At 39.9% G+C, this 18,336-nt stretch overlaps 1 protein-coding gene across 3 annotated transcripts in view; it reads right to left on the bottom strand.

Annotated features, from left to right (window-relative positions):
• Positions 1 to 18,336, bottom strand: part of adad1 (adenosine deaminase domain containing 1 (testis-specific)) — a 151,886-nt gene that overhangs the window by 89,232 nt on the left and 44,318 nt on the right. For all 3 annotated transcript variants that reach the window (XM_028802026.2, XM_028802027.2, XM_028802028.2), the window contains exon 2: positions 17,683 to 17,867. In XM_028802026.2, the coding sequence (XP_028657859.2) occupies positions 17,683 to 17,857 (175 nt within the window). In that variant the 5' untranslated portion in view covers positions 17,858 to 17,867. The remainder of the gene's footprint in view (positions 1 to 17,682; positions 17,868 to 18,336) is intronic.

Here is an 18,336-nt window from a genome sequence, read left to right as displayed (position 1 = left end):
AGAAAGAGAGTGAGAAGCAGGCATCAGCTGATCAGACACCAGCCGATGCCGCGCCAGCGGATCTGCTGCCAGTTGAGTGCCTTCGCGCAGCCGATGCATCTACGGCAAGGTTCGCATGGGATAAATACACAGACATTGATCCGTTGAGAGCCGATCTGGCTACCGGAGTTTACAAGACGGCATGGCTTGCTGTTGGACACGACAGATCACCAGCTGCTGTACTTCAGGCTGCTCTCTCCTGATGCTGCTTTTCAGCTACTGTCAGACGAGACAAACAGGTAGGCAGAGATTTTTTTTGAATCGCGGACTGCGTTTGCATCGCATTCTCGTTTTTCAAAGTGGAAACCCACAACGAAAGATGAGATGAAGAGCGCTGTGGTATTACAAATAGAGATGGGACAGAACTGGTGATATAACTTCAGGGAGCATTGGTCCAAACATGTTTTGTCTCCTGGTGGCTTAGGTACGTGCTGCTGCAAAGTTTTATTCACTTCTGTAATAAACAGAAGCAAATCCCATGGGGTGAGCCAGGCTATAATGCCATACATAAAGTTCATAAAGTTTCAGAAGATGAAAAGAGGTGACAATACGGTTTTCATGCAGGCAGAAAACTTGGTGGCAGTGGCATGGCACGATGGCAAATGGGTGACTTGTCTCTCTACAGTACACACTAACAATATATGTGAGAAAGTGCAGCAACAGACAATTGAAAAATAGGAACCAAAGCAACACGTATAGTAAGGAGTGCAATGTGGCAATGACTGAAATTGGCTGCTTTGAGCGACATCAGACTTTGCTGTGTAAAATGTATGTGATATGTATGTGAAATCATAGAGTATGCAGGCTCATACAACATGCAAGACAGTAACATTTGTCAAAAGGAAATATTTTTTGTTGATTTGATATGTTAAACAATTGCTTTGTGTTCTTTTTTAAAAAATGTTAGTTTTTGGAAAAATATTCAGCCCTGGGAGAAAAGAAACAAAAAAAAATTAGCCCTAAAAGAGTTAAAGGAGTGGATGGATGAGAACTACCTATCTTTAAACACCAATAAAACAGATGTTAATTGTTGTAGGGAATGATGCTGATCACAACAATATTTTATCATCATTTAGCTCAGATGGAATCACCATTAATTTTACTGAATCAGCCCACATTCTAGGAGTTATCTTTGACTCTAGCATGTCATTTAAAGTACACAATACAAAGTTGTCCAAATCATGTTTCTTCCATCTTAAAAATGTTGGGAAATTAAGGCCTTTTCTAAATAAGCAGGATTCTGAGAAATTAATTCATGCATTTATTTATAGTAGGATTGACTACTGCAACGCTGTGTTCACTGTATGTTCAAACTGTTCTTTATACAGCCTCCAGTTAATCCAAAATGCTGCTGCAAGAATTATTACAAGAACAAGAATATACGAACACATCATTCCAGTTCCTAAATCCTTACACTGGCTCCCGGTTAAGTTTAGAGCAGATTTCAAAATCCTCCTTTTAACATATAAAGCATTAAACGGCCAAGGTTCGGCTTACTTGTCTGAACTTATCATGACTTACAAACCAAAGTGCACATTAAGATCTCAAGATGCCGGTCTGCTAATGATTCCAAGAATTAATAAAACAGTGGGAGGTCGAGCTTTTAGTTACAGGGCCCCTAAACTGTGGAATGGTCTGCCTGCTACTATAAGAGATGCCCCTTCGGTCTCAGCTTTCAAATCCTGGCTGAAGACTCACTACTTCAGTTTAGCATATCCTGACTAGAGCTGCTGATTAACTGTACAGACTGCATCTCTGTTGTTAGTCATTAGCATTAAAACATTAGTAACTTGATCGTTATAATTTGTTACTAACCCTCACCTATTCCGTTTCTCTTCTCGGTACTCAAATGTGGCACTTGCTGCCATGGCCCACCTGCCAAGTTGTTTTGCCTGCCTAAGGTAAAGTCATCCCTGATGGAGGATTGCAGGAATCGTGGAGTAGAGGGGTCCTTTCATCGGATTGGCTGGCCCAGCGCTGACTTAACTGTGGAATGGCCAAATGGGGGAGGCAGCTTGATGGATGAGGTCTTCACGAATCTAAACAAATCCAAATCATATTATGGGATATCATCTACTGTTAAATTCTGCTCCATACTTGTAAATTTTTTTAATACTGTATTGAGGATTTGTTCTGTTCTGTGTATTGTATTGACCCCCTTCTTTTTGACACCCACTGCACGCCCAACCTACCTGGAAAGGGTTCTCTTTTTGAACTGCCTTTCCCAATGTTTTTTCCATTTTTTCCCTACAAGGGTTTTTTTGGGAGTTTTTCCTTGTCTTCTTAGAGAGTCAAGGCTGGGGAGCTATCAAGAAGCAGGGCCTGTTAAAGCCCATTGTGGCACTTCTTGTGTGATTTTGGGCTATACAAAAATAAATTGTATTGTATTGTACTATTTTAGATACTGATATCAATGGTATACTCACACTAGGTCTTCCCTCAATTAATCTATATAATGGACTAAACATTTTAAACAAATTATATTTTCTTAATCCACTAGTTGTCCTTGCCCCTCCCCCATACTACATGTCAGCCTGTGGCAATTCTCTGTATTGGTTTAAGTATGTCAATCACTGTGTAAAATTCAGAGGAAGAAGGTTCTTACAAATATCAGACAAAATTTCCCTCTGTGGGGGATTATTTCAACTGAAAACCTGTGAAAATGGGTATTCATTGTATAAAAAACAGATGGTGTTCCACAATAGCACTAAATGCATAAACAACTGAAGAGGAAGCACATTGAAACATAGCAGAGGACAATTCAGCAGTACCACAAATAATCCACTTACGTACGTAGCTGTTCGACAGTAGTTTGTTCAGTGTTGTGAAGCTGGTTAATTTGGCAAGTTCATGCTAGTAAATAGCATTGGAATGAAAGTTACAACCATGGTATTTCTTCAGATAAAACAGATAAATTGTCTGCTAAATGCATCTGTCATTTGCCACCATTACTTCCTGCAAGTGCACCGACCTAAAATAATGTTTCAGTACATATGCTAGCTAAGTATGATGAAATAGTCTGTTAAATACACTTGCTAATTTTAGCTTAGATGGGACTGAACTTTTATCCTTTGACAGATGTTTATACCAATGCTATCAATTTGTAACTCTTTAACTGTTTCCTCATGGATCTGGAAAAAAAAAGTACTTATCAGTCGCTGTCAAAACTAAGCAGTAATAACATCCTATCCATATTACTAACCGAGAATGGTAAACCGGATGGCATGGACGCAGGTACACGGGGATGGGACCATGAGACGTACTGCGCAGGCGCATACAGCGCATGTCTCATACACCGCAAGCGAAGTCGTATCCACCGTGCACGAAGGAGTCACGGCCCAAAAACGAAACAGCTCAACTGATGTGAATGAGAAATGAAGCAACAACGCGTCCATAGCGAACGACTGCCGACACGGCCACACAAAAAAGAGGATTCTGCGCTGCAGCCCAGATTCAAACGGAAGAGGCTACGGAGGCCCCACAGGTCCACAAAGACAGTACGGAAGGCACGGGAAAGTACGAAAGGCAAAGGCGCCTACACAGCATAGTGAAACCCGACATAGTACGGAAGGCGCAAGCGTCACTGCCATATTGTGAGTGGCACTACTGCGGAGTGAAGGCGCAGGCGTCACCGCCACATTGTGAGTGGCACTACTGCGGAGTGAAGTTAGGAATAATGTGCTGCTTGGGATTGTACAAACCGCTGAATGCTTTACATCAAATTCAAACACAATACAGCTCAACGATACAAACACGAGCCCACCTGGATAAGATCAATGTATGCAGGCGCCTACAACACGCGTCTGAGACTGCGGATGCAAAGCAGGCACGGGTTCAAAACGAACGCGGAAGCAAAGCAGGCACGGGTTCAAAACGAACGAGCTCGACTGATGGATATACAAACACGAGCCCGCCTGGATAAAATCAATGAACGCAGGCGCCTACAACGCACGTCTGAAATGCCACGGGCAAAGCGGGCACGGCTCCAAAACAAACAAGCTCGACTAATGTATTTTGGGATACCCAACGCCGGGGGTAGGCAAGCGAAGCGAGCAGGGGGCGGAGCCCCCTTGTATAAACATAAATTAGCTTCATAAAATATTTTTGGCATTTTCTCTGATTATTAAATTATAAATAAATCATATTCAGTAAGCAATCAGGCTGACTCACTATGATGTTTTCTTTATAACAAAGTTGATCCAAACTGAAAAGCAGTTAGCTGTCTGCATGCAGGCGGTGTTTGTGAAAGGAAACACAACTTCCCCTGCTGTTTAGATTGCCAAATGCATAGACCGTACAGCTCAGAAAAATCCTGATTTAAACATTAAAAAAGGATATGCACTTCTTAAGTATAATGGTTCTAAGCTCTTCCCACATCCTCCCTTAAATTGATGCAAACAGCCTGATGATTGCTAAGTGCCCTGGTCTCACTGGAAAGAACCTCCTGGAAGATCTGAACTGAATACTGCCTGTGTTCTTCATATGTAAAGGTTTTCTTCCACTTCACCTTGCCTCCTATATTTGAAATAATTACAAAGCAGGAGAACTGTTCTGGGTGAACTCATCAGTGTATTGCACAGAACATTTTGCAAAGGATTTTTGATAGATTAATGCACACATACCGGGGTAACTTACTGATTAAGATATATTGTAGGTTGCTTTTACAAAAGTGAAAAATTGCAGAAAAACGTTAAGCATTTAAAATGAACAAGCGGATTTTTGCACAGGTTGTCAGCCCAGCAGGCAAGGCTATGCCAGAAGTGGTGATTTAACTTGGAGCGGCCATCGTGGCCCCAGATGAATGACATCTGGGGTAAGGTGGGAGACTGGCTTAGGCAGGATATCAATGATTCTAAACATGTCATGAAACACGTGACTTGTGACCTGCTAGTAAATGCCCTGCCCGATAATCTTGCCCAGCCAGTCTGCCAACAGGGATATAACAATATGGACAACCTGGTAGAGACTCTTGATAGACACCGTGCAGCTCACCAATCAAACCCGTATGGGATGAGTCACCCACAATTAGTCCAACCACTGCAACCAAACCAAAAGAAGAGTGCAGCCTCATCTCCATGCGGAGAGGCTGGCCAAACAATTCCCAACTGTCCACAGATCATGGAGCCAATGGATTGCAGCTGGGTGAAGGGAGGAAGGTACTGTGCAGTTTAGGGCTGCTGTGAATAATCGATGTAATCCGAAAATAAAAAAAAAATAAAAAATAGAATTGTATTTTCTCAATTGACTAAATCATCCCTCCTGTACCCCTCCATGCACCACCATGTTCTGTGCTAGCATGCTACGTGGCTCAGTACTGTTACAAGTAAACTAAGTCATGGAAGCAGCTGCACCACACTCAGAGGAAGAAGGTTCCTCCAAACTTGGGGCAAAGCCAAAATCCTGAGTAAGTATCCCACTTACACTTGCTTAGCTGTGCTAGTTAACTTGAGAGATTCACACTAGTGGTGATTAGCATTGGGAGGAAAGTTACAGCTGCAGTACTTCTATGGATAAAACAGATAAGTGGTCTGTTAAACATATTTGCCATCATTATCACTTGTGAGTGCAATGAAGTAATGTTGCAGTACACTTGCTAGGTATACTTTGAGCAGAGTTACATTCTTCATTCTTTTCCAGATATTAATGCAAGGGATGGCAACTCTAAACTGTTATCTCGTGGATCCGAAAGAAAACCGCCTACTGGCAGTCAAAATAGTGTAGCAACAACATCCTATATAATAAGGACAGTGTGAAGTATTTTTTGGTATTATGTTCAATCATAAAAAAAAGTATGGGAGGAAGAGGCCCTCCTGTCTTCTAATACTTTAGAATACATTGCCCAATTCCATGATAGATTCGGAAAAATTGGGCCTATCCTAAACGAGAACATGGAAAAAGCGCAAGCAGTCCAGGCCCGCTGTTATGATTGTAACACATCTGTCTGAGAATTCCAACTCTGAGACCGTGTCATGGACCTAGTGCCCATCTGTAATTCTAAACTGTTGGCCCATTAGCTCAGCCCACAAAGTTAAGGTGCAAAAGGGCCTCATCAACTATTTGGTTAAACAGTCCAATCGTCAGCCAACCAAGTGGGTATATCATGTCAATCTGCTGAAGCTGTCGAAGGAAAGGGAACCTGACCCTTACTCTGATCAGCCCCACACCCTATTCACTCATAACTTGAACCTTAACTTCAGACCCAGTTTGAAGCCTAACCAAAAGCAAGAGCTAGAATCAGTAATCCTGCTAGTTCCATAGGTGGTTAGCAAAAAACCAGGCCGGGCTGCACTGATGGCACATGACTATCACTAAACCCCGAGTAATCGTCAGGAAATGCCCCTATAGACTTCCGAAAGCAAAAAAGACTGATGTGGAGCTTAACATTAAAGTGAATGCTGGAAATAGGTGTGATAGAGAAGTCATAGTATCTGGTCCAGGCCTATTATCTTAATCCCTAAGCCTGATGGGAGTGGGAAATCCTGCAACAACTTCAGCCAGCTTAATCAAGTCTCCCAGTTTGATGCTTACTCTATGCCCTTTGTGGATGACCTCCTCGAGCGGCTGACCACCCCTGACGTGACCAAAGGGTATTGACAAGTTCCTTTAATAGACTCCGTGAAGGTCAAGACCACATTCAGCACCCCTAGTGGACACTGGCAATATTGCGTTCTTCCATTTGGGTTCCTTGGGGCTCCAGCCACCTTCCAATGTCTGGTGGATAAAGTGCTACGTCCCCACAACTCCTACAGTGCCGCAAAGTTGGATGACGTTGTCATCTACTCCAATGCACCTAAGAAATACCTGGAGCAGGAATGGGCTGTGCTCCATACTCTCTGTGAGGCCTGTCTGTGAATGAGCCCTAAGAAGTGTTTCTTTAGAATAAACAAGGCCAAATATTTGGGCTACCTGGTAGGCAGGGGTACAGTAAGGCTACAGTGTTTCAAAGTAAATGCCATCTTAAGTTGGTCCCATCTAAAAAACATGAGGTAGATCCAAAACCTTTTTCGGATTGGGGGGATACTACCGCCAGTTTGTGCCCTACTTTTCTGAGAGACTGGTACCCTTGACTAATCAAACAAAGCGGGCCTAAAGCAGGCACAGATGTCCGCACCAGTATTGATTGCTCCTGATTTCTCTTTACCTTTCATTTTCCAGACAGACGCTATGGACACAGGACTAAGTATCGTGCTGAGCCAAAGCGATGGTGTTGAACACCCTGTCATGTTCCTGAGGTAGTACTGCTGGACAGGGAAACCAAATATGCGGCAGTGGAACAAGAGGCTTTGGCAATTAAATGAGGTGTCCAGCTGCAGTCAGAGCAGTTTTAGGTCTTGGACAGATTCGAGCACTTCAGACCCTATGACGTCCATAAATTGATGCCCCCTTCAGGAGCCATTCCCCTGTTTCACTGGTGAACTGATGCCTATATTACATGCCCCTCATGATGATTTCAATTCCCTTTAGTTCCTGCACTCAAATGTGTATTCAGCATTAATTAAACATTCTAAACTATCAAGGTCTTGCAGTTCTGCATCCAAAGCAATTGTTTTGGTGTAATATATATAGTATAAGTTTTATGGGCGGCACGGTGGCACAGTAGTAGCGTTGCTGCCACGCAGTAAGGAGACCTGGGTTCGCTTCCCAGTTTGCATGTTCTCCCCGTGCCTGCATAGGTTTCCTCCAGGTATTATAACTGTATATTATAACTGTAACTGTATAACTGTTATATGCTGCACTCAATGGAATAGTGACTCTCTGATTCAGGATCTACACTGGAGATCGAAAGGTTGGCCCCATATAAAAATGGGAAATGCTAAGGAAAAAGATGAAGAATAAATCATATGCTGCACTCAGCTACGATTGACACTACTGTACATAGTCTTATAGACTCTGAATCAAATAAATCCTACAATTTGTGTAAACAGTCAAAATATGCAATACTACGCGCCTTACTTTTAGGACCTCTTTAGAGTACTGTCTTTGTGGTCCTCTCTGTGTTATATTATTAGTACTGTATTATTACCGATGTATAAAATTTTTATAATTATAATGATGCATTAATTGTGGTGGAGTTTATGCTCCAGAAGAATGACACACTCTCCATCAGAAGCACAAAGAGGTATAAAGTAGTTGTTTGAGTTACCCAGCTAAGACCTTCTTTGTTAGCCGTCAGTTTTGCGTACACATTGGGGATGGCTTGCGACCTTGCAGCAAGTGTGAAGAGACTTTTATTACATTAGCACGACAATTTATCCTGGGGAAGCTTTTTTAATATTTATAATAAATATTTTTTTGCTTACATGTTCAGTTTGCCACCATTACTATAATTGTACATTTAGCACAAAAGTGTACCACTAACACGGGGGTGTGGAAAGTGGATGGAGTCAAAAGAGATGCAGCTGATAGGGGCGTCATCTTATGGGCCTCAGAATGTCTCAGGTCACTGAATCTGTCTGGTCAAAAATATTAGAGTACTGATCTGCATATTACTAAACAGTGTATCCATGTTGTTGTAGCCTCCTTAGTAGAGGTGGGCAGTATGACCAAAATTCTATATCACGGTATTTTTCTAAATTATCCCGGTTTCACGGTATTTTTTCCCTATGCATGAGTGGATGTTAGCCAGTAATTGCAGTGGAAAATGTGGTTAAGAATAACCTATTCCACTGTCAAGAGTATTGTACATTGTACAAAAAAAAAAACATTTTAATTTGCACACAAGTATTAATACAGTTTTGCATTGCCCCATAAAGTGATAGTTTTCAAGGGGGTGGCACTAATGGAGAAGGTATCACATTGCATGACAGATGCAGTCAAAATATAAAACCTTTTTATTGAACAAATTTTGCAAAAACAAACTATAATTTTGACAACATATTTTCAACCATACAAAGAGGCATTTAGACTTAGTAAAATATCCAGAAGTGCTTGTCAAAAATTGTATTGCACCGAATATGTCTTAGAAAAGGAATAAATAGTAAATATTTTTTGTAAACCAACTACACTTTCTGTTAATGTTAACAATCTCTGTCCACTGACACGTTAGTGACTTTTTAAACAACTTTATCATCATTAAACTGCATAGTATTTAAACTAATAAATAATAATAAAATAAATAATAGTATTATTACTGATAGTTGCACTATTACTTCAAGACTTCAAGCCCAGGTGCATTACACAGTATTCACCAAATTAAAATAAAATACAACAAGTGCAACTTGGTGATGACATCTTTACCAGCTGAACCATCATTTAGGCAAACTGCATTAATATGGACCTTGCTTCAAGCTAAGCTATACTGGGAACAAAAAAACAAACTATATGTCGAGAACAAAGTCAACATTTCCACTTTATTCTCGCCGTTTATGTTGAGATTAAAGTCGACATTTCCACTTTATTCTCATAGTTTACTTCATAATTAAAGTAGAATGTCGTAAACTAAACTTCTTCCTAAAATCAATGTTTAGTCAATTACTTAATTTACCCCGTCATAAATTAATGCAGCACATTAAATGCTTTGTGTTACGTTCCCCGACCCAGTGGTTAATCACTACGCTTCTTAAACTGACTTCCTCTGCACTAAGAGAAGACAGCGATCACCATACAGAATCCATTCACTTCATGATATTCCTGCTTTCTGAAAATTTAGAATGCTAAGATAAATACTTGATTATCATTTTCATGATGAAATGCATTAAAGCAGGTATTACACATGCACGGTAGTGAGGCGGTAGTGCTGCTCCCTCGCAGTAAGGGGTCCCCAGGTGTATGTTCAGTGTAGAGAACTTTATGGCAGGTGTGACGAGGCTCCAAAAAACTGGATGTATGAATAGCTATCGCACAGGTTTAACTTAAATATTGTGTAAATGTTGGGATTGTGATCTGCTGGTCGGAGACACGAACACAGAATTCAATGCATGTTCTTCTGAGCGGGCTTTCTTTATTGCATGCGTGCTGTCTCTATCCGACGTACTAAAACCCCAGTTCCTATCCGTCCTTTTTCTTTCTCCACATAACCAATCACCACACGATAAACGTCTTTGTGAAATTAAAACTAGTTATAAACTTAGCCCACGGAGTGTTCAGAACTTTAAAAATATCTTCGTTATACATGTTTAATTATGCCATTCATTCAGAGTTGTGCCCATCTCTGAATGAATCACTTAACACAAAGCATTTAATGTGCTATATAACTTATGACGGGGTTTGAGAAAATCTAGTAAATTAAATATTCATTTTATGATGAAGTTTAGTTTACGATGTTCTACTTTAATGACAAATTACGAGAATAAAGTCAAAAGAATATATTCTCGTCATAAGCGTCAAGATTAAAGTGGAAATGTCGAGAATAAAGTCAAAATGTCGTCACACTATTACACAGTACCCAGGTACATTACACTGTATTGAAAACAAATAAAACAAGTACAACTTGGCTTGCAGTATTATCCAGTAGTATAGAAACAGTATTTACACATCTGACCTTTTAAAACTAAAGCATCTCCAGGCGACAGACGTGACTGCTTTTTTCGGCTCTCTGTCCATTTTCACTACGCGGCATACCTATGCTACCGCCCACTATTTGGTGGTGTAGCAGTGAAAAAGAGCCCTAGTGCAACAAATCTGTGTTTAGCGGTGTAGCAGTGAAAAAGGTCCCCACTTGAACAGTTTCCCGCTGCGCCACGTTCCGAACGTCGTTTAGGCAATTTAAACCGGTGTTACGGTATAAGAAAACTCCATATCATAAAAAAAATAAAAAACGTTTTTCAGCATGAACCGGTATACCGCCCAGCACTACTCCTTAGCATTACATTTTTTGTCAAAAAAACATGTAAAAATTGCTGCACTGTTTGGCTTAAAAAATGCCATTTTTATTAAATCTCTTTCTTCTGTAAAACACGCAAAACACTAAAGTACAAAGTCAGAAGAGTAGAAAGTATAATGAGACAAATAATAATAATAATGAATAATAATAATCTATATATATAATTCACTAAAGCAGCCGACCATGGGCAGGCAAGACAGAGCCCCGCCCACCAACAATTCACTAAGCAGCCGACCATGGGATACGCATGACAGAGCCATGCCCATGGCAGGCAAGATGCAAGACAGAGCCACGCCCATAATTCACTAAGGCAGCCCAAGCAGCCGACCATGGGCAGGCAGAGAGAGACGCAAGACAGAGCCACGCCCATAATTCACTAAGGCAGTCCAAGCAGCCGACCATGGGCAGGCAGAGAGAGACACACACACACACAGGTGCGCGAGAGAGAGAGACATACACACGGGCGCGAGAGAGAGACATACACACAGGCGCGCGACAGAGACACACAATATAATTCACTAAAGCAGCCGACCATGGGCAGGCAAGACGCAATACAGAGCCCCGCCCGCCAACAATTCACTAAGCAGCCGACCATGGGATACGCAGAGTCACGCCCAATGGCAGGCAAGACGCAAGACAGAGCCACGCCCATAATTCAAGCAGCCGACCATGGGCAGGCAGAGAGAGAGAGACGCACACACAGGTGCACGAGAGAGAGACACACACACACACACACACACACACACACACAGGTGCGCGCGAGAGAGAGAGAGAGACACACACACACAGGCGCGCGAGAGAGAGAGACACACACACATACGCACGAGAGAGAGACACACACACAGGCGCGCGAGAGAGAGAGACACACACAGGCGCGCGAGAGAGAGACACACACACAGGCGCGTGAGAAAGAGAGAGACACACACAGGCGCGTGAGAGAGAGACGCACACAGGCGAGAGAGAGAGACATACACACAGGTGCGCGAGAGATAGGGGGCTGGATGCATACGGCAGAGAAGGCAGTTAAAGAATGCACCGGGCTTGATTTTGTTTTCACTTCTGTTTACAGCGATCGGTTCATAGCGTGCATGGTTGCAATGTTAACTTTACTTGGTGGTTTATTAAATTACGGATTTTTCAAATGTTCATTTTATTTTCTCTGTGCTTAAAACTCATTAAAAAAGTGTTTTTACCGAGCGGTTCGTAGTGCTATAGCGCAAACTCTTGCAGTGTTAAGTTTTCTCTGTTGTTCAAGGTTTTCTCAGTGTTATTCTGTGTTTTTACATTTAGTTTATTATTACGCAGTGCATTCTATGGTATACTCTTCTGTCTATATATATATATATATATATATATATATATATATATATAATTCACTAATGCGGATGATCATGGCAGGCAAGACGCAAGACACAGCCAGTTTTCAGTCACGGACAATGGTATGTTGCTCTCTCCAGAGTTCCATCTCTTCATTCACTCATAGTCGTATCCTCAAACCCACCCCATTTGGACAACTGTGTCTTTCAGGAAGTCTTCACACATCAATAAATAATTATGTGGCGTATGCTACGCCGCGGGTTGGCTAGTAATAATAATAATATGAACAGCATACTGCAAATGTGTCACTTTTGGACTCCCAGAATCATTTTCGGTTTCACTGACTATTTCAATTTCACCGCCTTAAGACAGATTCATTTCATCATCACTGCTGATGAGATGCATTTCTTACGAGACACCATTATGAGGCAAGGAGAAGACATGCCTATATAGATGCCAGAGTAACACTTGGCACTAACACTGTTGGCACTTTTACAGACCGAGTAAACCTTGGGTCTTATGTTGAGATGCATCTATACTGTTGCCCGAATGACACTTGAAACTAACGTTTTAGCACTGTTTTAACAGCTCAATCGATGCTTGGGTCTAACGCTAAGGATTAAGGTTAAGAAGGTAGAAAAGTATAAGCAAACCACTGTTGTGAGATTCAGTCATTTTAAAGGGAGACTGGCAATGTGCTTCACTTTGACAACTGTCCCATTTGTCTTCCTCTGTAGCAACCTTTCAACCCCTGGGGTGTGGATTTAATTTGGAAAGTCATTGCCAAGCAGCCTAATTCATATTATTGAATGTTGAATTCCACATGTGAACTGCCCAGCCTGGCAATCATAGGGCACAAGTCAGGGTAAACACAAACACAGTCCACTTTAGCAACTCCAATTCACTTTAGTTTAATTAGGTTAAAATTTAGCACCCATATTTTAACATAGGCAGAGTGTCAGTGCAGAACTGTCATTCCTGCCTCACAGTGCCAGGTCCTATGATGAATTTGAACGTTTCCCCTAAGCATTTACATCCTGATTGGTATTGGTGTCAGTGAACCTACTCACTCAGTTCTTTAATTACCACATCCTCAGTAACACAGATTAATCATTCATTAAAAAAATGGTTTGTGGCACTCCAATCTGCTATACTGTACACTCTTCCCTATTTATTTCAAAGTTGCATTTTTTTTTTAAATTATTCATGCACAAGACACTACGGAAAAGGTGGCTTGGCTCTTTTAAAAATGTCATGCCTTTATTAAAAATATAATGCTGTGTAATCAGTTCAGTTCAGATTTATTGTTATGTGCAAAAAATACAATGAAACTCTTAAGTGCTCTTTTCACTGTGCTGTCAAGTTGATGTGTATCTTGCTCCGTAAAACAACAACACAGAATGTACCAAGCTGGGTTCGGCTTTGGGTTGTCACTGCTCCACCCAAGATGGTCACTGCAAGCAGACAAATGCGCAAGAAATGTATCCTTACCTCGAAAAAATAGTAACAAGAATTACTTTCAGTTTACTTTGTTTTCACAAGCATGCCTCAAAAACACAGGTTTGTTTCCTTAAATCAAAACATTTGTTACTTCATATTGTATACAATAAGTATGTTTTAAGGCTTTATTTACAAAAGGGACCCAGTACCCATTGGTTCCATTATAAAACAGGAGACTGGGCAAGTTATTTTTAAAAATCTATAAAACATGCTTGACTTTAGAATGCAGTTGCATGTGGCAAACTAATCCTCTTTAATAAAATCCCTGTGTGCGTCCAGGTGTCCGTGTGTGTGTGTCTTCTGGTGAAGTGCGCATGCGCGGGGCATGATGCGATGCGCGATATTACTGTCAAGTGAAAATTAGAGGCGTTTTACGAAAATACAAACCAGTATTACTGCGAGATGAAATTAAAGGTACACAATACAGTGACACACATTACAGCCACATACAAAACAGTATTAATGTCAGAGAAAATTAAAGGCATATTACCGATGTGCACGCCTGTATTACCGCCAGAGAAAATTAAAGGTATATTACGGACGTACAAGACAGTATTACTGTCACAGAAAATTAAAGACACACAATACACGGCAGCAGCCCACGAAGAACGGTCAGCACAGCAACTAAACATCAACTTAAGAAAGGCTGAACGACAAAGAAAAATACGATCAACAAACAGAATGAGGTCAAGGTCCCTTGCCATTTAATACAGACTGTTCCTACTAATGTTTATGCACTACTGTTCTAGCACCCGTTATTTTAACGGGCTTAATGACTAGTATATACCATAATTGTGAAGAAATAACTTACTGAAAAAATAAAATACTGCACTTATCCTTTAACATATTACATATTGTAATAATAAAGTGTACTGCTTCATTTCAAAGCAGCATTATAAACTGAGCAACACAAATGTCTAGCCAAAATGGAATTTTTAAAACATTGACCATAAGTACATTTTATTGTTGAATAAACATATAGAAAAGATAATTGTTACACTTGACTAACTACATGTACAGAGACAAACCACATAGTTTGAAACTTATCTTGATTTTTACTTGATACAACTACAGTGGTGTGAAAAACTATTTGCCCCCTTCCTGATTTCTTATTCTTTTGCATGTTTGTCACACAAAATGTTTCTGATCATCAAACACATTTAACCATTAGTCAAATATAACACAAGTAAACACAAAATGCAGTTTTTAAATGATGGTGTTTATTATTTAGGGAGAAAAAAAATCCAAACCTACATGGCCCTGTGTGAAAAAGTAATTGCCCCCTTGTTAAAAAATAACCTAACTGTGGTGTATCACACCTGAGTTCAATTTCCGTAGCCACCCCCAGGCCTGATTACTGCCACACCTGTTTCAATCAAGAAATCACTTAAATAGGAGCCTGACACAGAGAAGTAGACCAAAACCACCTCAAAAGCTAGACATCATGCCAAGATCCAAAGAAATTCAGGAACAAATGAGAACAGAAGTAATTGAGATCTATCAGTCTGGTAAAGGTTATAAAACCATTTCTAAAGCTTTGGGACTCCAGCGAACCACAGTGAGAGCCATTATCCACAAATGGCAAAAACATGGAACAGTGGTGAACTTTCCCAGGAGTGGCCGGCCGACCAAAATTACCCCAAGAGCGCAGAGACGACTCATCCGAGAGGTCACAAAAGACCCCAGGACAACGTCTAAAGAACTGCAGGCCTCACTTGCCTCAATTAAGGTCAGTGTTCATGACTCCACCATAAGAAAGAGACTGGCAAAAACGGCCTGCATGGCAGATTTCCAAGACGCAAACCACTGTTAAGCAAAAAGAACATTAGGGCTCATCTCAATTTTGCTAAGAAACATCTCAATGATTGCCAAGACTTTTGGGAAAATACCTTGTGGACTGATGAGTCAAAAGTTGAACTTTTTGGAAGGCAAATGTCCCGTTACATCTGGCGTAAAAGGAACACAGCATTTCAGAAAAAGAACATCATACCAACAGTAAAATATGGTGGTGGTAGTGTGATGGTCTGGGGTTGTTTTGCTGCTTCAGGACCTGGAAGGCTTGCTGTGATAGATGGAACCATGAATTCTACTGTCTACCAAAAAATCCTGAAGGAGAATGTCCGGCCATCTGTTCGTCAACTCAAGCTGAAGCGATCTTGGGTGCTGCAACAGGACAATGACCCAAAACACACCAGCAAATCCACCTCTGAATGGCTGAAGAAAAACAAAATGAAGACTTTGGAGTGGCCTAGTCAAAGTCCTGACCTGAATCCAATTGAGATGCTATGGCATGACCTTAAAAGGCAGTTCATGCTAGAAAACCCTCAAATAAAGCTGAATTACAACAATTTTGCAAAGATGAGTGGGCCAAAATTCCTCCAGAGCGCTGTAAAAGACTCATTGCAAGTTATAGCAAACGCTTGATTGCAGTTATTGCTGCTAAGGGTGGCCCAACCAGTTATTAGGTTCAGGGGGCAATTACTTTTTCACACAGGGCCATGTAGGTTTGGATTTTTTTTTTCTCCCTAAATAATAAAAACCACCATTTACAAACTGCATTTTGTGTTTACTTGTGTTATATTTGACTAATGGTTAAATGTGTTTGATGATCAGAAACATTTTGTGTGACAAACATGCAAAAGAATAAGAAATCAGGAAGGGGGCAAAAAGTTTTTCACACCACTGTATAGCTGACAATGCCTATGTAAAGATGCCTTGTTGTTTACAAGTCTCTGTGTGTTTTCCTTCCATATCCCAATGATTGGATAAGGAGGTTAACTGGTAACACTAAAGTGACTTCACATGATGTGTTAGCGAGTGAGTAAGCCCTGTCACAGACCTGACACCTGCTATATGAATACCTGGGTAAGTTGGTTAAAAAAAGAGACAGATGGAGAAATAACTGTAGCCCTGTCCATTACATTCAGTAGACACATTTAAAGAGTATATTTCCTTGTTAGTGTTGTGTATGATGCTTTTATTATTCAGTCTGCTATAATTTCTAAAGCCTCATTTAATTATAAGTTATTAGGGCTACAACTCACTGCTGATTGGGCATACTGCATTCTCAATGCACATCTGGACCTTAATATCTGTGAACTCAAATCAAAATGAGATAAACCTGACAATAAACATTTATTATATGTTTTGCATTCAAAAACAGCAGCAGGATCTCCCTGTTTGTTAAGTTACATTTCAGGCAATTTTTAAAATAAAATGTGTAATTCTCACAATGCTATTTGAAAATTAAAGCCCTGATATATACAGTATTTTGCTATGTCTAAAGGGACTGTAGATTGTAGGTGCAAAAAAAAAACTACATGCAAATCTCTCACCTAACTTGTAAAATATTATAGAAATCAAGCCTTTATTGATACATTGATACACAATATATATATATATATATATATATATATATATATATATATATATATATATATATATATATAGAGAGAGAGAGAGAGAGAGAGAGAGAGAGAGAGAGAGAGAGAGAGAGAGAGAGAGAGAGAGCTTACATACTGTAAAAGATCTTTGAGAGGAAATGCAAGCAACCAATAGCAAATCTTCATAGATTTACATATAGCCAGAAAGAATTTTAATAAAATTAAGAAATTGATAAGCTTTAGGGATTTTTTTACTACTTTAAATCACTTGAATGTTCATAAATTGTGCATACCACATTTCAAATTAACAATCACTTTGACATATTTTGTGTGTTTGATAATTTGAACTGCAACAGTGTTCCCAACATACTAATCAATACAAAATTTAAGCAATGGGAGATACTGTTATTTAATAACAAAAGTAGACTTCTGAATGCATACTCCACATAATTATTAATGGAGGCAAGAAAAGCATTGGTCTACTTAAAAAAAAATACTTAACAGTAACATTTGATGATAAAGCTGATGAATTTCTCTTAATTTACTACCTCTATAGCAAAATATAACATGCAAAATAACAGTTTAAGAGAAATCAAACTTATAATATTTAAAGGCCCATACGTTTGGAAACAACTTCCTCTTCTTTTGATTTCAGGCTTGAGCTATTAGAGGGAAATGAAAATCGAGGTGCCAAGGAAAACTGTCTGAAGCCAAGACGTGGAGCCACATTCATCTTCAGAATCTGGGCAAAGTTTGGCCCTCTTGGACCGTTTGCATTTAGGCTCTGGCTTAGCATTCTTATAAATCTAAGAGGGGGGGGAAAAAATTAATACTCCAATGCATATTTTTTTAAATATTCAATTCTGCAAAAAGATCACTTTTGTATACTTAAAAAGTTGCAAAGTACTAATCAGTTCTACATATCTCTTGTAATGTAGGTCATTTAGATTAAGAACAAGAATAATACTATTATTTATTCATAAGTAAACAGGACTTTCATTTAGCCTAAACATCTTACTAAATTTAAATTATATATGTCATTCTAAAGCTACATATTTGTTGAACAAACTTAGTGCTGACCGATAGCTTCATAGTAGTCAAATTATGCAAAATGGAATCTAAAAACAATATTAGAATGTTAAAACACACAAAATGCAAGCGTCAAAGCATCAACAACAATTACTTATTAAAAAGATTCAATATGTGGTAACAGTCCTTGCTCTGTTATAAAAATGCAAGAGACCATAAATAAATTTAGTTTTGATGACAAGATAT

This window comes from Erpetoichthys calabaricus, chromosome 5 (assembly GCF_900747795.2).
Source record: "Erpetoichthys calabaricus chromosome 5, fErpCal1.3, whole genome shotgun sequence".
Classification (NCBI taxonomy): domain Eukaryota; kingdom Metazoa; phylum Chordata; class Cladistia; order Polypteriformes; family Polypteridae; genus Erpetoichthys; species Erpetoichthys calabaricus.
This window is presented reverse-complemented; position numbering and strand designations above follow the sequence as displayed.